This window comes from Hyperolius riggenbachi, chromosome 3 (assembly GCF_040937935.1).
Source record: "Hyperolius riggenbachi isolate aHypRig1 chromosome 3, aHypRig1.pri, whole genome shotgun sequence".
Lineage (NCBI taxonomy): Eukaryota > Metazoa > Chordata > Amphibia > Anura > Hyperoliidae > Hyperolius > Hyperolius riggenbachi.
In genome coordinates, this window is record NC_090648.1 from 435086295 (window position 1) to 435108858 (window position 22564).

The 22564-nt window shown below is 43.3% G+C and overlaps 1 protein-coding gene across 1 annotated transcript in view; it reads right to left on the bottom strand.

The window, feature by feature from the left end:
- Nucleotides 1-17579, bottom strand: part of BMAL2 (basic helix-loop-helix ARNT like 2) — a 127452-nt gene extending 109873 nt beyond the window's left edge. Inside the window, exon 1 of the mRNA XM_068277653.1 lies at nt 17471-17579. Coding sequence (XP_068133754.1) covers nt 17471-17507 — 37 coding nt within the window. The 5' untranslated portion in view covers nt 17508-17579. The remainder of the gene's footprint in view (nt 1-17470) is intronic.
- Nucleotides 17580-22564: the final 4985 nt, after the last annotated feature.

Sequence of the window (22564 nt, forward strand, 5' to 3'; positions counted from 1 at the left end):
CCAAATAAAATATTGGCGCCATACATTGTACTAGGGCAGGGGTCTCAAACTCGCGGCCCGCGGTCCATTTGCGGCGGCCCTCAGTACAATATTTTGTGGCCGGCGCTGGCAAAAGCGACACGGAAGCAAACTATTTTACCTTTTAGTGCGCTTCAGTGCTCCCATTACAAGTAATCTGCTGTGTCCCCGTTTCAAAACGAGGGCTGCAGAGCCCCCAAATCCCCCGGACAAAGATCCACAACTGCGCTGAGGGGCAGAGTTTCCAGCTGTAGCTCTGCCCCTCCTGACGTCAATCGCCGCACGGATCGCCTCCTCTATCCGCCCCTCTCTATGAAGGAAGAGTGAGAGGGGCGGGCAGAGGCGGCTATCCGCCGCGATTGACGTCAGGAGGGGCAGAGCTGAAGCTGAAAGCTCTGCCCCTTCCAGGAAATGCCGGTGGATTGCCACCCGGGCGATTTCGTTTTGCGGCGGGGACACGGCGGATTACTAGTAATGGGAGCACTGAAGCGAACTATAAGGTAGGACACTTAATGTTCAGAAGAAATAATTAAAACTGTTAATAATGACATTTGTGGACTTTTTGGGGGAAATCCCTTAATCGGCCCAGCCTCATCCTGACTTTGCCTCCTGCGGCCCCCAGGTAAATTGAGTTTGAGACCCCTGTACTAGGGAAATATTTTAAACGCTGCAATAACCTGGACAAATGGGCAAATAAAATGTATGGGTTTTATCCACAGTAGAAAGATTTATTTTTAAACTATAATGGCCGAAAACTGAGAAATAATGAATTTTTTTTTTAAAAATTCTTATTATTCCCATTAAAATGCATTTAGAATAAAATAATTCTTAACATAATGCACCTCCCAAAGAAAGCCTAATTGGTGGCGAAAAAACAAGATATAGATCACTTCATTGTGATAAGCAGTGATTAAGTTATTGGCGAAAGAAAGGGAGAAGCGCCGACAGGTGAAAATTGCTCTGGTCCTAAAGGGGTAAAAACCCCTCAGTGATAAAGTGGTTAAACCGTTTTTAGGTTTCTTTCCCCATCTCCTTATACAGTGGTTGCATTGGCTTTACCCCACGTTTGTGAGTAATATCGGTACTCTTTATTATACATGTGATTGTCAACTACCTCAACATATTGCACTATATTGGACTCTCGGTTCTTTCTTCTGCATTTTGTTTTATACAAATATCAAGATAAAGTACTAGCAGAGGTTAATGAATCAGTGCAATTAATGCAAAATATATGCAGCGCAACACCAAAGACCATCATAGAAATTGTGCATAGTAGTAACAAAGTGACACAAGATTAAAAGAGGAACCAAAAAAACCCAGAACACACCATAAACTCACCATAAAATCACCAGCATGTGAAATCTTTGAATAAATGGCAATATATATTTTATATCATCAAATCATCTCATCCAGAAAGGGGACAGAGACAGGGTCTTTTTAATAAGCAAATAGTTATTGGCATACCGAAATAGTTTGATTATAATTTAATAAGTTATAATTTTATTTAGAAGACGGTCATGACCTCGGTTGTTGAAGATGCAAGATAACCATCTATAAGTATAGACAGCAAAGTTGCTCTATTTATACTTAAAGGAAACCAGAGATAAAAAAAAATAAAATAAAAAAAAAAAAAAACAGTCCTCCAGCCCCATGTGCACTGATCACTCCCACGCCGCCGTCCTCCACTGGTTGCAGCTCCGGTACCTGTAGAGACCTGGATCTGTAGAGAGCGCACTTCCTCCTGTGCAGACTGGCCTCAACTGGAGGAAGTTACGGGACCCGGTACCGGAGCTGCAGACATCGGAGGATGGCAGTGTGGGAGTGATCAGTGCACATGGGGCTGGAGGAAGCCACATGTATACATTTTTTTTATATTTTTTATTTATCTCTGGTGCACTTTAAAGAGAACCCGAGGTGGCATTTCATTACGTTAGTGGGGCACAGAGGCTGGTTGGGCACACTAACACCAGCCTCTGTTGCCCCATCGTGTGCCTCAAAGACCCCCCTGCTCGCCGCTATACCCCCGCAGTGCTGGCGACACACTGCGTGTCGCCAGCACAATATTTACCTAAGCGCTATCTGTCAGCGCCGCTCCCCCGCATTGCCGCTACCCGCCCGCGTCCCTTCCCTTCAGCTGATAGGAGGGAAGGGACGCGGGCGGGTAGCGGCGATGCGGAGGAGGCGGGGGAGCGGCGCTGATAGACAGCGCTAGGGTAAACATTGTGCTGGCGACGCGCTGCGTGTTGCCAGCACTACGGGAGCTATAGCGGCGAGCAGGGGGGTCTTTGAGGCACACGATGGGGCAACAGAGGCTGGTGTTAGTGTGCCCAACCAGCCTCTGTGCCCCACTAACGTAATGAAATGCCACCTCGGGTTCTCTTTAAAGAAAGAAAAAAAAAAAAAAGGAGCCTCCCCGCTCCTCTCACTGATCCCTCGTTCCAGCGCTGGCTCCCCCGCTAGCAATATTCAACCAAATTGGTCAAATACTGCTTTCTACCACTGAAGGAGGCTTCAGCTGTCTTCGGGAGCCCAAGTGCGGGTCGCTCCATACTGTTCTCACGCAGGTGCAGTAAGAGCAGAGCACTCGATTCCCGAAACCTCCTCTGGCAGGGGATTCAAACGGGGGAGTCAGTGCTGCAACAAGGGCACCGTGAGGACTTCTTAGATAAGTATCTAGTTTATTATTTTATTTTAAAGATTCCCCCAGCCTTAACACTGGGGGAAGCAAAGCAAATGAAATCCCTGCTATCTTCATAATATCATGTAATTAGTTATTGGGACTGGCAAAAAAAAATCTACAGACTAAATCCCACGATCAGTAATTGAGGGACAACTTCTCTATACGGTCACAGCATCTGCATGCTCATTCTGGGTCAGTGACTTCAAGTATCAGAGGCAGAGAATCATAGCAGAAGTTAGGCAACTGGCAATGAAAATGGCAGCTTCCGCATTCCTCTCACTTCAGGTTCCCTTTAAAACTACTGAGCTCCTCAGAGCAGTTATAGCAATTCTGGAAATGTGACAGCCGTTTGTGATCTACTGTAATTGTGTATATTTATTCACATGTAAATGTAGAACAAATTGTTTTAAATGAGTGCTTGGGTAGTAAAGTGGATGAAAGTAACTATTTGTCATCAGCCTGTTAGGCAGTTTCTACACAGAAAAAACTAGCTCTGCCACTGAGCACTGCACGGGGCTAGGAAAACATGTGTGTCTTGAACAAGGCTTTTAACAGATGCCAGATGTTTGACATAAAGATTCACAAGGGTTCCCCTATGCATTGTCACCTAAGAGAAATCAGACTGCCACACGGATGTTTGTTTCAAGAGACATCTGCAGAGCCAGTCCGGGGCCAAATGAGGACAACTCTGTGCACTTACGCCGTTACGCTGGGTGTTTCCGCCTTAGAAACACTTGGCACACGTCGGAGGATCGTCACAAAAAACAGTTTAACCCTTTTAAAACTGAGACCGGGGTTTTCCTGCACACCTCTGAGGAGAGCAGCGGGCTCCTGGAAAGGTCTTATCAAGCCTGGCACTGTAGACTGATTATACTAATCTGCACAAGGGAAACAGATCTGTGGCGTGGGCGAAGGAAACGGCGATAAACAGCTTATTTTACAAGATCAACCGCCAAGCCAATATTGGCTCATAATCCCAGGAAAAGTAGGTTTTCTGTCACCTAGGCCACAAGCATGCTATGAAATCCAGGTTCCATTTTCAGTAAAAGCAAAGTTATGTAACTGGCACAAAGACAAAAGCACACACTTTACTTTTCCCCTGGCCAAAATGTTTGCTCATGTCTGTCTGGCTAAAAATCTATCTAGGAAATGAAGAAAGGCTCTAGGTTTAAAGGGAACCAAGCACCACTTTTTCTTTCTGGTTTCTAAAAGCTATTGGAGCTGCCATGCCCCCCCCCCCTCTCCCTTTCTGGATGGCCATTATTTATCCAGGAAAAGGTGCGAAGACAGCATGTGACTTCTGTAAACTCTTTGAAGCACAGTGTCCAATCTCCTCACTCCCCCCCAACTGATGAAAGGTTTTTTGTTCGCTCTCTGCAAAGGTGTGCAATAAAATAAATACATCGGTCTTTATCTGACTGAAACTTCTGCAGCTCGGCAAGCAATGGAAGTAAAAGGAAATAAAATAATAAACGCCTCTGCTCAAGTGTAAATGTAAAAAGGAGGTAAAATTAAACTTTGTTTTATTAATGAGCCACATCGTTGGCATCTATATTAATTGTACTATTGAGATGCCCTGGGTGCTAAAAATGGTGCTTAATTCACTTTAAAGGGAACCTGAAGTGAAAATAAACTTATGAGGTAATTAATTGTATGTGTATTACAGATAGTAAATAGAACATTGATAGCAAAGAAAAGATTCTCATATTTTTATTTTTAGTTATATAGATTTATCTATAACATTGCATCAGACTGTTGCAGTTTAGAATCCACATTCTGCCTTTTAAAGGGGAACTGAAGAGAGAGGTATATGGAGGCTGCCATGTTTATTTCCTTTAAAGCAATACCAGTTGCCTGGCAGCCCTGCTGAAACTCTGCCTCTAATACTATTAGCCATAGCCTCTGAACAAGCATGCAGCAGATCAGGTGTTTCAGACTTTAAAGTCAGATCTGACAAGACTAGCTGCATGCTTGTTTCTGGTGTTATTCAGATACTACTGCAGAGAAATACATCAGCAGGGCTGCCAGGCAACTGGTATTGATTGAAAGGAAATAAATATGGCAGCCTCCGTATACCTCTTACTTCAGTTCCCCTTTAAGCTGTAAAGGAAGCAGAACTAATGACCCTTTGAACTTTTCTGCAGTAAGGCTACTTGCACACCAAGACGTTGCGTTAGGTGCTACGTTAAGGTGGCATAACGTGCACCTAACGCAAGGCCTGGTGCTCTTCGTTGTGGACGTCAGAGTGAGCCGCGTTGTGCAACTCACTCTTGCGTCCGTGATGCCGTAATGCGCACTCTTGGACGCATGCGGCATCACGTGGTCCCGCCGGCCAATCACCGCACAGAGCGGCCGCTCCAGAAAGTAAACACTGCACGTCACAACGTGCAGTGAATATTAATTAGCCATGTGCCTGGCCACTCTCCGCTCCTCCCCAACATGAATGCGCATGTCCAGACAGTCTAACACGGCTTAAGCCGCTCTAACGCCGTAGCATGCTGCACCTTTGGCAGAACTTGCAGCGTTACATGTAACGCAACGTGGGCTGTGTGCAAAGCCCACTTATGTTACATTGCTGTGCGTTGGGGGAGCGTTACAGGCGCTAACGTGCACCTGTAACGTCTTAGTGTGTAAGCAGTCTAAAACCTTTATCTCAAGCTGTCTCTAAGGACCCCGTTTCCACTACTGCGGAATAAGCAGCATTTCCCCGCATCGAGTTGCACTGGGAAATGCTGCTTACTCCGGCAATAGCATGCAGCATTTTATTTGTTTCATGCATCCAAATCGCTATAGCCATGCATAGTACAGCTATTCTGATTGATTCAGCTGTGGCTTCGCAGCATGGGTGCCGTGTCTAATTCAGAAATAGACACGGAAACCAGTGGGAATAAACTGTTTCTTGGACTATCCAAAGGCTCCCCTAAACCTAGGTAAGTATTTATTTTACTTTGTTTCATGCATCTCATTAGCTCACATTGCTCACAGGGTTGGGAGCCAATGAAATCGGTTCCTGACCGACTCATAGCTACGACAGAGTGAGTGAGCTTCAGCAACAGGAAAGCGGTGCGATCGGTGGGTCCGTGGGTCCTGACGATGGAAGGCCCTTAAGGGGCCAGAGGCTGCTGGTACTGAAGTGGTTAAAGATGGTATTGGATGGTCTTAAAGGATACCCAAAGGGACATGTGACATGATGAGATAGACATGTGTATGTACAGTGCCTAGCACACAAATAACTATGCTGTGTTCCTTTTTTTTTCCTTTCTCTGTCTGAAAGAGTTAAATATCAGGTATGTAAGTGGCTGACTGAGACTGGAAATGACTACAGTTTACTGATCAGAAATTCCAACTAGAAAACATTTTCCTAGCAGAAAATGGCTTCTGAGAGCAAGAAAGAGATAAAAAGGTGAATTTCTTATCAGTGAGGGTCACACTGTAGTTACTTCCTGTCTGAGTCAGACACTTACATACCTGATATTTAACTCTTTCAGACAGAGAAAGAAAAAAAAGGAACACAGCAGAGTTATTTGTGTGCCAGGCACTGTACATACCCATGTCTATCTCATCATGTCACATTGTCACTTCGGGAATCCTTTAACATGCTAATATCTGGAGAGGCATCCTCTGTCAATTCATGCCTATAGAATAACCGGTCGGACAGGCTAATGGCCATAGCAGAAGTGTTCAGACAATTGCTTGAGCTATTATTATGTTACTGTGTACTTACATAGCATTGATTTTTTGATTTTCTGATTTTTTTTATTTAATTTTTTATCGATTTTCATAGAACTGAATGAAAAATCAATTAAAAAAAACAATAGGCAAATCGAAAAATCAATCGAAATTTAGATCGGGCATGTTGGAAATAATCGATCTGGCAGGTAAATCTGCCAGAAAATTGTATGGTGTGTACCTAGCATTACACCGACCAGTTATTCTATAGGCACAGAAGACAGAGGATGCCTCTTCAGACATCAGCATGATAAGGTAATTACACACCAAAACAGAAATCTGTATCAGCAGATCCATAAATGTGCATGGTCTAACCAGGTTTGGCCACTGCCAATGAATTAACCAGTAGCAGGTCAGAGAATTGAACATTTCTGAACCCCCCTCCCTTTTCTCCCTCACATTTTTTACAATTGTATGAAAAGAGAGATAATTTAATGGAATACCTTCGCACACGTTATGCACTCAAAGACAACATTTGATTGGTTACTCTGAACACCACCCCTAAAGATGGTCACACATGAGGCAATTTTTTATATTTCAATTCAAGAAAGTACAATCAATTTCTCTGATTGTTTGTAATATTTAAAAAAAAAAGTTACACACACACACACACACACACACACACACACACACACACACACACACACACACACGTGTTCAATTTATCCCCTATAATGGAAGTAATGATTGCAAACTCAGGAAAATTTGCTTGAGTCTATAAATCAAGAAATTATCCTACAATATTCGATCTTCTAAAAACAATTGAACAGAAATTTCCACCACTCCCGATAAAACTTTTTTTTTTCTTTGATGAAACTCAGGTTTCTTGCTCGAATGAGGGGGGGGGGGGGGGGGGGTACTCTATTTTTCTGTACAGCCGATCGTTTTTATCGAATTACCGATAAAAATCGATCATTTTATCACAACTCGTGTGTCCACCTCTTGTCTTCTTCCAATCTTGTTAATTATGCTTTGGAAGTAGAAAATGAAAAAGAAACTCAAACGTGCTTTGCAAATGTTGGCAAAAGAAAGCAGTTATACCAATGTGTAAAGAAATTATTGAAATGGAGAAGAAAAAAAAAAAAAAAAAAAAAAACACACTTTAAAGTGTACCACAGACAAGTTAAATTAAAAGTTTTATACATACCTGGGGCTTCCTCCAGCCCTATCGGCATGGATCTCTCCCACGCCGATGTCCTCAGCCTTCTGCAGCTCCGGTACCGGGTTCCACAACTTTGGTCAATCGCGGCCAGTCTAAACATGCACAGTGCACTCTCTCCGTCGGCGAATAGTACTACTATTCGCCGCCGGAGAGAGCGCACTGCGCATGCTCAGAGTGGCCGTGATTGGTCGAAGTTACGGGACCCGTTGCAGAAGAGGGATAGGCCTGTGGATAGGCCCGCCTCCCCCCACTATTGGCCTAAAAAATAAGCCAAACACTGTGACCCACTGATAGGTCAACTTCCCAATGTGGCACCCTAGCCCTTCATGTGGAGCGCGCATTGGAACATGCAGGTAAAAGCACATCTACCTCTCCTCACTCAAGCACACGTCCTCATATCTCCCCAACAGCTTCTGAACTCCTGCACCAGACGCACGCTGCACTGCCAACAAATTTAACAATTCTGGGTCCCACATTGACTTCAATGTATCCCACCGCCACTGCGGAAGCCCCACGGTAATGCGATATTGACTTTGTGGCAGGTCTGCGGCAAATCGGATAATTCTGATGTGACGGATAGTGTACTGGGCCCCATACACTTTATTTGCTGGCGCCTTGCCCTGTGTGTAAAAAGGGTAATGCAAAACATGTATGTGAGTGTAAAAGGGCCTCAAAGTTGTACAATGTTTTCACAGATTTGCTTTGTATTACAGCATTTGGTCACAGGCTCATTGACAGAGTCACTGACCTAGAATAAACATGCTGTATACAAATGTACCAACCATTCACTGACTGTACACATGTTCCAGGTCAAGGAACACCTAAAGCCTGGTAAGCACATGTAAAGAGTACTAAGTACACAAGCGTAATCAGACAGCCCTTATATACTGGCCTGAAACAGAAACTTGAGCCCTCAACTTAGTCCAGCACGCGTTGTCCACAGTTAGGCAGCAAAACGGTAACCGAGCCTTAGCACTGGATTTTTAGATTGAAAAGCAGACTGCAGGCATTTTTTTTTACAAAGCAATATGTCCTCTGTGATTGTGACAATGATGGTAGCAGTACATCGTACTAACAAAAAACAAGATAATATTTTCCACGATAGATGTCCTTTAAAGGAAATAAGTTAACGTTAACAATGGGGGAAAAGCACTGTAAACAGCATTGTCTGGACCTTAGATCAGAGTTTCACATCATAATGAAAACACATACCCCCTCAAAGATTGTGTTTACAAAACAACCCCTGTTGTATGTAACATCTTAAATATTCCTTGACACACATATTACCAAAAGTGTTGCGATGCCTGTCTTTTCACACCTGTACGTTAATGACATTCCAACATATACACTTTTCTGGGAAGGCATTCAACAAGGTTTAGGAGTGTAGTTATGGGGATTTTTGACCATTCTTCCACAACACCATTTAAGAGGTGAGGCACCAATGTTGTTCAAGAAAGCCTGGTTGGCAGTCTCCATGCCAATTCATCCCAAAGTTGTTAAAGGGGAACTGAAGTGAGAAGAATATGGAGGCCGCCATATTTATTTTCTTTAAAACAATACACATTGCCTGGCAGCCCTGCTGATCTATTTGGCTGCTGAAGTGTCTGAATCGCACCAGAAACAAGCATGCAGCTAATATTGTCAAATCTGACAATGTCAGAAACACCAGATCTGCTGCATGCTTGTTCAGGATCTATGGCTAAAAGTATTAGAGAGAGAGAGGATCAGCAGGACAGTCAGGCAACTGGTATTGTTTAAAAGGAAATAAATATGGCAGCCTCCATATATCTCTTGCTTCAGTTGTCCTTTAAGTTGAGGTCTAGGCTCTGTGCAGGTCAGTCATGCTCCTTAAAGAGAATCTGTATTGTTAAAATCACACAAAAGTAAACATACCAGTGCGTTAGGGGACATCTCCTATTACCCTCTGTCACAATTTCGCCACTCCCCGCCGCATTAAAAGTGGTTAAAAACAGTTTTAAAAAGTTTGTTTATAAACAAACAAAATGGCCACCAAAACAGGAAGTAGGTTGATGTACAGTATGTCCACACATAGAAAATACATCCATACACAAGCAGGCTGTATACAGCCTTCCTTTTGAATCTCAAGAGATCATTTGTGTGTTTCTTTCCCCCTGCATCTCTCTTGCACTGAAGTTTCAGGCTGCTCTTTTCTTCCTGCAAACAGCTTTGCCCTTGTCTGTAATTCCTCACTATGTGAAAGCCCAGCCAGCTCAGAGGACGATTTATCCAGCTTGTAAAAGATAAGAGAGAAGAGAGAAGCTGCTCTAATCTAAATAACACACAGGCAGTGTGCATAGAGGGGCCTGGAAGGGGGAGTTCATAGCAGAACCACAACAATGAAGAACTTGGCAGCCTTCCAGACACAGGCCTGACAAGTCTGACAAGAGAGAGATAAGTTGATATATTACAGAGACTGTGATAGTACAAAGTGCTGCAGTAAGCCAGAACACATTAGAATAGCTTTTGGAACTTGTAGGATGATAAAAAACAGGATGCAATTTTTGTTACGGAGTCTCTTTAACACCAAACTCACTCGTGTGTGTCTTTATGGACCTTGCTTTGTGCACTGGTGAGCTGTCAAGTTGGAACAGATAGAAGCCATTCCCAAACTGTTCCCACAAAGCTGGGACCATTACATTTCCCCAAATATCTAGTATCCTGAGGTATTCAGAATTCCTTTAACTTAGTATTAAGGTTCCAAACCCACCCCCAAAAATTACCCCACACGATAATCCCTCCTCCATCAAAACTCTACACCAGTAGGCGTGTATCAAAAAAAGGGCGCCTGGAAAAAAGGGCGCGGGGTATAGCCGAAATTGTAAGTTTGAATGCAAAACCATATTTTTCGTTTAAGAGGTTATAAACGATAATTTAGTGCTAAATAGGTTAAATAAACGGAAATGAAATGGCAAAATACCATCTATAACAGTAAACGAATTCTGAAATGAAACGTCAAATAGCGTCTATAGCAAAAACGATATTTACACTTGTATTAGGCATAGTACTAGAATGGTAGGTTTTACAGGTATTTTACTACAATTATACCTAACTTTAGGGTCACAGATATCTCTCCTTATCCCTATCCCTAACACCTAGACCCCCCCCTTTGTGTAAATACACATAATGTAATAAATTGTATATATTACATTTATTGTACTGTAACTATACCTAACCTTACTCTCATACAGAGCCCTCCCTGTACCTATCCCTAATCCCTAGACCCCCCTGGTGGTGCCTAAACCTAAGATCCCCCTGGTGGTGCCTAAACCTAAGACCCCCCTGGTGGTGCCTAAACCTAAGACCCCCCCTGGTGGTGCCTAAACCTAAGACCCCTCCTGGTGGTGCCTAAACCTAAGACCCCCCCTGGTGGTGCCTAAACCTAAGACCCCCCCCGGTGGTGCCTAAACCTAAGACCCCCCCCGGTGGTGCCTGAAACTAACCACCCCCCTGGTGGTGTATATTGCACTGTAACTATACCTAACCCTCCCTGTACCTATCCCTAACCCCTAGACCCCCTAGTAATGCCTAAACCTAACCATCCCCACTGCACAAACACGCTAAACACATATAAACAATAATATATTTAATCCTTAAAATACTTCACTCCAAATAACATGAACAAAATAATTTATATATTTGCAATAGAATAACTAGCCTTAAAATAACGTATACATTAATAATATAAGTAGAAAAAGGTATATTTAATATATATATACACATACAATACAATAGATAGCCTTACAATCACGTATGCATTAGAAATCTTAAAATAACAGTAATATTTAAAGCGATATTTTAGTAACTATAATCAACGCATTATAAGTGTAAAAACAAAGTTAATACCAAAAGCGATGTATTTCTAATACAATCATGTTGAGAAACGGTATTTAAGCATTATACATATGAAAACCAATTTTAAATGATAAAAGAAGTGTAAACGAAATTTTAGTTGTTACAGTTTTGTAACCGCAATTTTAAAACGAAAAAACTAGGTGAAACTCATATAAGCGAAATTTACAAACGGAAAAATAAGTATAATACAAAGCCAAAACGAACTTGTAAACGATATTTGTTATAAACCTTATCCTGTAAACGAAAACTTTTGTTAACACGATCCCTGTAACCGCTATTTCTCGGGCGCCCTTTTTTCCTGTCGGGCGCCGAATAGCCGATATTTTGCATTGCAGTCTATGGCGGCGCCCTTTTTGTCCACTATCCCTGTGCGCCCTTTTTACTAGCACCACACCAGTAGTCCTCAAACTAAGGCCCGTGGGCCAAATGCGGCCCCCTAAGGCTTTTTCACTGGCCCCCAAACACCAAATGTATAACTTATAGATGTGGCCCACTGCGCCTTTAAATATCGAGGGCTCACATATATAATAGCAGTGCTGGCACCACCCATCCACATACTGTAGAAACCTGTGAGCAATAATTTGCTTCCAATTAGGTTCATCAGGTGACACTGCTGTCCAACTGGATGGCAGGTTGTCACCTTCGTATGCTTCACTGTCTGGTGCACAAAGACGTTCTTCGGGCGCCGCATGACTGAATGGCTGCTGCTGGGAGGTCTCCTCCGGGAAAGATTGAAGGGGAAATCAATACGTAGATCCAATGTAATGTTTTTCAACATCATTTTTTGTATGTTCCGGCTCCCCAGAAGCCTGAAGTATGTTGACCTCAGCCCTTGACTGAAAAAAGTTTGGAGACCCCTGCTCTACACAATGCAATCGGGCAAGTATTAATTCCTTTTAAACAATACCAGTTGCCTGGCAGTCCTGCTGACCTCTTTAGCTGCATTAGTGGCTGAATCACACACCTGGCTGAAACAAGCATGCAGCTAATCCAGTCTGACTTCAGTCAGAGCACCTGATCTGCATGCTTGCTGAGGGGCTGGCTAAAAGTATTAAGAGACACAGGATCAGCAGGAGAGTCAGGCAACTGGTATTATTGTAAAAGGAAAAACCCATATCCTTCTCAGTTTAGGTTCCCTTTACACTTGATGGACAGATATCTTTTTCAACCCAATAACTATTTAAGTACCAATCTCCTGAAATCCACCAAACCTAGCCTCATCCATCACACTGCCAGACAGAGGAGCGTGATTTGTCACACCAAAGAACACATCTCCACTGCTGTAGAATCCAGTCTTGGCATGCTTTACAACACTGCATCAAACACTTTGTATTGCGCTTGGTCATATAAGGCTTGGATGCAGCTGCTCAATCATGAAAATCAGGGATGATCACTGGATCCAATCACAAGTAATTATTCGTGATTCAAATGAGACTCAATTAGCGCAGGTGTGCTTTGGGGGATAGAAGGGGTTATTTACCCATAATTCCGCCGTCCACCCTGCGTTCCAAAGAGCTTTCACGCGTCCTATTGGTTGCGTTGCAAGCCTCACACCGCCGCACTTCCTCCTTCCGGCTTAAAGGAGAAAGTGCGGCGGTGTGAGGGTTGCAACGCGACCAATAGGACGCGTGAAAGCTCTTTAGAACGCAGGGCAGATGGCGGAATTACGGGTAAAAAACCCCTTCTATCCCCGCTGCACACCTGCACTAATTAAGCCTCATTTGAATGACGAGTAATCACTGGTGATTACTTATGATTGCATTCGGTGATCATCCCTAATGGAAACCTATTCCATGAAGCTCTCTACACTGTTTTGCAACAATAAGCTAATCTGAAGTCCACATGAAGTTTGGAAGTCTTTAGCTGTAGAGTAGACTCAGAAAGTTAACAACTTCTGTGCAATGTGGGCCTCAGACAGTATGCGCTGAACTCCACTCTATAACTTACGTGGCCTACCACTTCAAGGCTGAGATGATAATGTTTGCAATTGTCTCCACTTTATTATAACACCACTAACATTTGACTGTGGAATATTTATTGCATAAGGAGGACCATAACATGGATGTCAACTCTTATTAATATTAGAATTATTAGCAACATATTGACCAACTCCAGTCTGTACTATTACGTAGTAGTAATAGTAGTAGTAGTAGTAGTAGTAATAGTAGTAGTAATAATCATATGACTAATAAAAATTATAATAAAACATATATTGCAGATATATCAGCATGCAACTTTACAAAGGTAACTAAAACAGCATCACCCTATATAATAGGATGACAAACTATATAATTGCAGGTGTAATATGACGTATACAGTGAAGAACTGTACTATTATACAGCATTCTTCTGGTGATAATGGGATTGTTACTAACTTAACAAATGTCACTAGTATAAGAATAATACAATTAAAAAAGGTGATTATAAGGAGAAATAGCACTGTACAGGATATACGGTAAAACAGAATGGGAAGAGGCAGCTATGTACAGGTAATGGTGGGAGATATAACATTGTACAGCACTGAACAGGTGTTCATTAGAACAGACAACAATGTATAGGACCTATTATGGAAATATAACATTCTATACGTAATAATAGTGGGAGTGTCAGATATACTCTACCATATAATATATTATATATATTTTATATAAGAGGTACTATATACTGTAATATACACGACTATGGAAGAGGCAACAAAATATAGACTATACAGTACAGTGGTTAGCAAAAGTATTCGGCCCCCTTGAAGTTTTCCACATTTTGTCATATTACTGCCACAAACATGAATCAATTTTATTGGAATTCCACATGAAAGACCAACAAAAAGTGGTGTACACATGAGAAGTGGAACGAAAATCATACATGATTCCAAACATTTTTTAAAAATCAATAACTACAAAGTGGTGTGTGCATAATTATTCGGCCCCCTTTGATCTGAGTGCAGTCAGTTGCCTATAGAATTTGCCTGATGAGTGCTAATGACTAAATAGAGTGCACCTGTGTGTAATCTAATGTCAGTACAAATACAGCTGCTCTGTGAGGGCCTCAGAGGTTGTCTAAGGCCTAGTGCACACCGGAGCGTTTCCGCTGCGGTTTGCAATCTGCTTGCGGGTGCGGATCCGCTAGGGTAATGTATTTCAATGGGCTGGTGCACACCAGAGCGGGAGGCGTTTTGCAGAAACGCATACTCCCGGGCTGCTGCAGATTTTGGATTGCGGATGCGTTTCTGCCTCAATGTTAAGTATAGGAAAAACGCAAACCGCTCTGAAAAACGGCACTTCAGAGCGGTTTGCCAGGCGTTTTTGTTACAGTAGCTGTTCAGTAACAGCTTTACTGTAACAATACATGAAATCTACTACACCAAAACCGCTACACAAAACCGCAAAACGCTAGCTGAAACGCTACAGAAAAATAAGAAAAAGCGTTTCAAAATCTGCTAGCGTTTTGCGGATCTGCTAGCGGTTTTTGGTGTGCACCAGGCCTAAGAGAATATTGGGAGGAACAAAACCGTGAAGTCCAAAGAACACACAAGACAGGTCAGGGATCAAGTTATTTAGAAATTTAAAGCAGGCTTAGGCTACAAAAAGATTTCCAAAGCCTTGAACATCCCACGGAGCACTGTTCAAGCGATCATTCAGAAATGGAAGGAGTATGGCACAACTGTAGACCTACCAAGACAAGGCTATCCACCTAAACTCACAGGCTGAACAAGGAGAGCGCTGATCAGAAATGCAGTCAAGAGGCCCATGGTGACTCTGGACGAGCTGAAGAGATCTACAGCTCAGGTGGGAGACTCTGTCCATAGGACAACTATTAGTCATACACTGTACAAAGTTGGCCTTTATGGAAGGGTGGCAAGAAGAAAGGCATTGTAGGCAAGAAGAAAGGCATTGTTAACAGAAAGCATAAGAAGTCCCGTTTGCAGTTTACCACAAGCCATGTGGGGGACACAGCAAACATGTGGAAGAAGGTGCTCTGGTCAGATGAGACCAAAATTGAACTTTTTAGCGAAAATGCAAAACGCTATGTGTGGCAGAAAACTAACACTGCACATCACTCTGAACACACCATCCTCACTGTCAAATATGGTGGTGGCAGTATCATGCTCGGGGGGTACATCTCTTCAGCAGGGAAAGGGAAGCTGGTCAGAGTTGATGGGAAGATGGATGGAGCCAAATACAGGGCAAACTTGGAAGAAAACCTCTTGGAGACTGCAAAAGACTTGAGACTGGGGCAGAGGTTCACCTTCCAGCAGGACAATGACCCTAAACATAAAGCCAGGGCAACAATGGAATGGTTTAAAACAAAACATATCTATGTGTTAGAATGGCCCAGTCAAAGTCCAGATCGAAATCCAATCGAGAATCTGTGGCAAGATCTGAAAACTGCTGTTCACAAACGCTGTCCATCTAATCTGACTGAGCTGGAGCTGTTTTTCAAAGAAGAATGGGCATGGATTTCAGTCAATAGATGTGGAAAGCTGGTAGAGACATACCCTAAAAGACTGGCAGCTGTAATTTCATCAAAAGGTGGTTCTACAAAGTATTGACTCAGGGGGCCGAATAATTACGCACACCCTACTTTGCAGTTATTTATTTGTAAAAAATGTTTGGAATGATGTATGATTTTCGATCCACTTCTCACATGTGCACCACTTTGTATTGGTCTTTCACGTGGAATTCCAATAAAATTGATGCACGTTTGTGGCAGTAATGTGACAAAATGTGGAAAACTTCAAGGGGGCCGAATACTTTTGCAACCCACTGTATATAATGGGGAGTTATATCGACATTATACAGCATTCTGTGAGTAGAGATGCAGCGATGTATAGGATATATAATGGAGAGTTATAACATTACCAAGCATCATACAGGTGATAATATTGGGAAGACGCAGCAATGTATAGGATATAATGAAGTGATGCCAATATTCAATGTCATACAAGTGAAAATAATGGGAAAAGGCAGACATCTATAGGATATATTATAATGGGAATATCTATAGGGTATACATACACATTTATATCATTGTGGAATTTGTCAGGTGATAGACAGACCTACAGAATTCATGATAGTAAATAGGTATTGTGCAGGCGATCTCTGGGACATATACACAACAGATTAGATATTATTAAGCAATACACAAAGATCTAGAAGATATATGAGTATATGTCAGAGTGGAAGTCATCTGGCAGTGTACAAATAAAAAAGCTTTGTGCAAAAATCTACCTATATAAGAGATCAGACAGGCAGCACATACAAATCTGGTCAGACAGACTGTACTCAATAAGCCTATATAGTATATATTTAGCATGGAAGTAATCAGGCAGGCTATACCTTCACATCTAAATAGTAATATATATTTAGTGTAGAAGTGGTAAGACAGGCTATACTGAATAAACTGATATATTACATATTTAGCATGGAAGAAATCAGGCAAACTATACGTACACACACTACAATATATATATATATATATATATATATATATATATATATATATATATATATATATATATATATATATATATATATATATATATATATATATATATACATATATATATATATATATATAATTTATTTTTTTCCCCTCAGGTCAGGCAGGCTGTATGTACAATTCTATAAAGTACACCAGGAAGTGATTAGGCTGTACATAGAAATCCACAGGGCTGTAACACATAGATAAATCACACAGATGGAAGTAATAACCAGGTTTTTATACATACAGATCTATAGGCTATACACCTATAGGTCAATGTGGATAGATCTAATAATGTATATGGAAGCAGTCAGGCAAGGAATGGATGGACAGCTGTGGGATCTGTCAGTGATCAGGCAGCTATGTACACACATATATACAAGCAGGGTAGATATACATATGTCTGGGTGATGAGAGATCTATAGGCGGCAGGAGTCGCACGGAAGCCGGGAGGGCACACACACATTAAGGGACGGTGATCCCTGGTCTTTGCTGAAAGCAGATATGAGAGAAGTGATCGAGACTCACCCGGCAACTCGACCCCGTCCCCCCCGGCCGCTGTCATGCTTCTCCCCGGCAGGCGGCATTGATTAGCCCGCTGCTCTGCCAGCCTATGCCCAGCACCGCCCTTTCCTGCTACCCCGCCCACCTCGGAGGATTACGCCGCGGGAGGGGAGGAGCGGCGAACAGGTTTCCGGGGCAACGGAAATGCTTCCATATAAAGGTGATCAGTACCCATCTAGCAAGGAAGTGGCTCACGTGGAATGCAGACCAACAGCTAAAGGTACTGAATACTGAAAGGAACACGGAGAGCGCTCAGACCCCCAGGCAGGGCACAGACCTCCAGGCAGGGATACAGCTAGAGCTCAAAACCCCAGACATGAGCACAGAGAGAGCGCACATTTTCAGGCAGGGATACAGACAAGAGAACAGACCCCTAGATAAAGACAGAGCACACTTTCTCAGAGAGGGGCAAAGACAGAGCTCAGACCCCAGCCCAGACAGGAGCACAGACCAGGCATAATATGAATAGAGCACTGACCCATCAACCAGGGACACAGACACAGCATAGACCCCAGACAGAGACACAGACAGAGCATACACCTCAGACGGGCACAGACCCCTAAACCAGGGACACAGGGAGAGCATAGACCCCAGACAGGTACACAGAGAGAGCATAGACCCCAGACAGGGACACAGACAGAGCATAGACCCAGGGCCGGATTTCTGGAAAGGCCACGGCCTAGGGCGATAAAATCAGATAAGATAAGAAGGGCGGCATGACTTGGAGAGAGAAGAGGTCATATGTCAAAATTAATCACCTCTTCTGGTCCCGCAGCGCAGCCAGCCAGCGCCCTGCTCTGCACTAATAGCTGAATTCCAGAGTTCCCCATTTCCAGCAAGTCTCTCTCTCAATCAACATCTGCTGTCACCTCATCTGATGATCAATTCCTCTCATCATGATCATACAAGTTGATGTGAGAAATACCAGGGATTTACATTACAAAGCAGATAGAACTAAGTTCCGCTGAGTTTTAATGCAGGCATTCAAAGACATCAGTGAACCCTGCTAATTTCTTCACTTTCTCCTTTACAGTTTTGACACTGACCCCAGCAGCTATAAATTACACTTTCTTATCTCTAGTCTACTTAAATTTATGGCTTTAGGGGGTTTTTTTCTTCCTAGCCAGCAGTGGTCTCAGTTAACTCTTTCCTGACTCATTTTCTGTTCCTACCATCTATGAGAGGAATAAAAATGCTGTTTGCTTTACTTTCATTGCTAAACTGTCACTGTCACCTGATCTGTTACTACCTCTATGCTAGTCTGTATAGTTTGGCATCCTTCTCCTTTCCTGTAGCAGTAAAGCATTGTACCATTTTAGCCACAGCGAAAGCAGAGAGTTTTGAATGAGGATGATACCATTTATTGGCTTAAAAGAAAAAAAGTATTATTTCTGTGAATAAGCCTTCTTCAGACTTTGTTCCTGTATACTGTCAATATGTTAGAGCAAACCACCATATGTACTTTCAACATTCAAAAGAGATACATAGATTTTTCAAATATAAATAAATATCATTCAGATGCTTTAAAGTGGAGCTGAACTCTTGCACAGGACAGAAGGAAAACATAGAAAAATCTACCTTGTATTTTTTTAGAGAGCCTGTGTAATTCCCCCTCATCTGTGTCTAATCTGACGTTGTAATTTGATCTCTCCTATGTCCCCTGACTGCCACAACATCTAAGCTAATTTGAAAGCACAGGATGTTAACAATATGTCTGCTTCCATGAAAGCAGGAAGTAGACACTACCGATTGATTGCAGGATTTGTATCAACTGTAACAAAGAAATGTTTTTTTAAAGGTTATTATGTTATTGTGTATCTTTTGAAGCAGAGAGGAAGTTCTGAGTTCAGGTCCGCTCTAATTACAACCAAACATCCAAAGTGGGTATTGACAGGATGTTTGCTACTTACCTGTTCTTTGTTTCTCTCCATTGAGCTGTCCTGTCACCTGTTTGTGGCTCTGACTGCAGCCAGTCTCACAGAGGACAAAGAAGCAGCGCATGCTCTGGCCACTCCCACTCCCTGCCACCTGTTTGTGGATCTGACTGCAGCCAGTCTCACAGAGGACAAAGAAGCAGCACATGCTCTGGCCACTCACGCTCCCTGTCACCTGTTTGTGGCTCTGACTGCAGCCAGTCTCACAGAGGACAAAGAAGCAGCACATGCTCTGGCCACTCACGCTCCCTGTCACCTGTTTGTGGCTCCGACTGCAGCCAGTCTCACAGAGGACAAAGAAGCAGTGCATGCTCTGGCCACTCACGCTCCCTGTCACCTGTTTGTGGCTCTGACTGCAGCCAGTCTCACAGAGGACAAAGAAGCAGCGCATGCTCTGGCCACTCACGCTCCCTGTCACCTGTTTGTGGCTATGACTGCAGCCAGTCTCACAGAGGACAAAGAAGCAGTGCATGCTCTGGCCACTCACGCTCCCTGTCACCTGTTTGTGGCTCTGACTGCAGCCAGTCTCACAGAGGACAAAGAAGCAGCGCATGCTCTGGCCACTCACGCTCCCTGTCACCTGTTTGTGGCTCTGACTGCAGCCAGTCTCACAGAGGACAAAGAAGCAGCGCATGCTCTGGCCACTCACGCTCCCTGTTACCTGTTTGTGGCTATGACTGCAGCCAGTCGCACAGAGGACAAAGAAGCAGCGCATGCTCTGGCCACTCGCGCTCCCTGTCACCTGTTTGGGGCTCTGACTGCAGCCAGTCTCACAGAGGACAAAGAAGCAGCGCATGCTCTGGCCACTCACGCTCCCTGTCACCTGTATGTGGCTATGACTGCAGCCAGTCGCACAGAGGACAAAGAAGCAGCGCATGCTCTGGCCACTTGCAACTTGCGCAAGTTTTCTGCTCCTGCCCAGATGTGCACAGCAACCAACGCCAGTATAGTGTTATGCATTCTTGACAAGTACATATATCAGCGTCATTTCTCAAGTATGCATTCCCAGAACACTATTGGCTGCTGTGCACTTTCAGGCAGGAGCACAAATTGCAGGAATTATTGAGCAGACAGAGCATCCTCTGATTCTTGGCTGAATGGGAGGCAGAGCAGCACAACTGAAATGAGCCCATTCAAACCAATGATCGATAGTCAGTGTTGGTCAGAATGTTTTTTGGTAGTAGTGGTGGTGGTGGGGGGGGGGGGGGGGGGGTGGTAGATGACAGCAGGCCTAGGGCACTGGAAAGTACAAATCTGGCCCTGCATAGACCTCTGACAGGGACACAGAGCACAGATCCCTCAACCAGGGACACAGACAGAGCAAAGACCGCAAGACAGGGATACAGACAGTTCAAAATATTGCATACCAGCGTTCTGATTAGTGGTGGGTGCTGGAACATACAGCAACAAAAGAGAAGGAAGAGGGAACAGAAGACAAAATTGACATTATTATAGCACAATAATAACAATTTTGATTTTGTGCATTATATTACATTCTGGAAACATTTTACAAACACATTATCCAAATAAAAAATGATTCCCTGTATTGTGTATCATATTTCAGCAATAAAATGATATATTCCTATATACTGTCTTCATGTAATCTTCACTGGGTAAGTCAATCCAATAGGAAAAAGAAGATGGGATCATCGGGAAAGCAAACAACAAGGAGAGGGGTTGAAAAGAGGAAGAAAGAACAGAAAGTTGACTCTGACATCAGTGTCGTAGGGATCACCATAGCAGTTGCAGTGGGGCCCATAGCCACTGGGGGGCTGGTTTGCGCAGTTAAATGAGCATCTGCCCTGATTAGTAGAGTATTGGCAGTAGGACCATACTTGAAGTGACTCCTCTCTCTGGGTGGTGATCTGCATGCTCCTGGTGTCCCAGTCTTCATGACTACGTTGCCCTCCCATATCACATTACGTAATGATAGAGGGCGCTTTAATCATAGTGATGGGGACGCCAGGAGACTGCAGTTCGCTGCACAGGCAAGTAAGTCACTTCTTGTACACTTCTGCTGCAAATACTCTGCATGGGATAGAGGTGGGTACACCTGGGGGCCCTCTGATTACCTATACTAGGGTGGGTCCTTATGCCTACTTACACTGTCTATAAGTGTAAAGGGAAGCAGGAAATTTGGGCGCCTGTGGCTAATGGACGATTTGGGCGCCCCATTGGCGCTAATGCAAATATCGGCTATTGGGCGCCCAAAGCAGAAATTTGGGCTCCCGATAAATAGTGGGCGCTGGGCTCATCTAACCAACATTTTTGAAAATTAGAGCATTATAGTTTTTGAATTTTTTTTTATATTGACACATTTTTTCGTTTTTGAAAATTGTTTTGAAATTTATCGTTAGAAGATTATAAGGTTAGGAAGGGGGAGTTTAAGGTTAGGCGTTAGGAAGGGGAGGGTTTGGGGTTAGGCGTCAGCAGTGGGGGTTTAAGGGTTAGGCGTCAGGAGTGAGGGCTTTTAGGATTAGGCGTCAGGAGGAGAGGTTTTAGGGTTAGGCGTCAGGAGGAGGGGTTTTAGGGTTAGGCGTCAGGAGGAGGGGTTTTAGGGTTAGGCGTCAGGAAGGGGGGGTTTTAGGGTTAGGCGTCAGGAGAGGGGTTTTAGGGTTAGGCGTCAGGAGGGGGGGGGGTTAGGGTTAGGCGTCAGGAGGAGGGGTTTTAGGGTTAGGCGTCAGGCGCGAGGGTTGTAGGGTTAGGCGTCAGGAGAAGAGTTTTAGGGTTAGGCGTCAGGATAGGGGGTTTTAAGGTTAGCCATCGGAGGGGGAAGGGTTCTGTGTGAGAGTAGAGTTAGGTTTAGTTGTAGTAAAATATTGGTAACATTTACCAATGTTTTACTATAGTCATTACTACTGTAAATATTTTTTGTTTTAATTTGCCACCCAAATCACAACAGTATTTATCGGCTTCACCCAGCGCCCATTTTTCCTCATGCCTCTATTTTAAGCATGCATGTAAAGACCTGAATAATATTCTTGGAAAATGTTTAACATGCTTGGTGTATCAAAGTGTTTCATCACTGCTTTATCTTTAATCTGGAATGTGGATAGCTGCTTTATCCAGATGGGAATGTTCTGCCTAGCATCCGGATGACTTTATCAGACTGCCCTGGAACCTA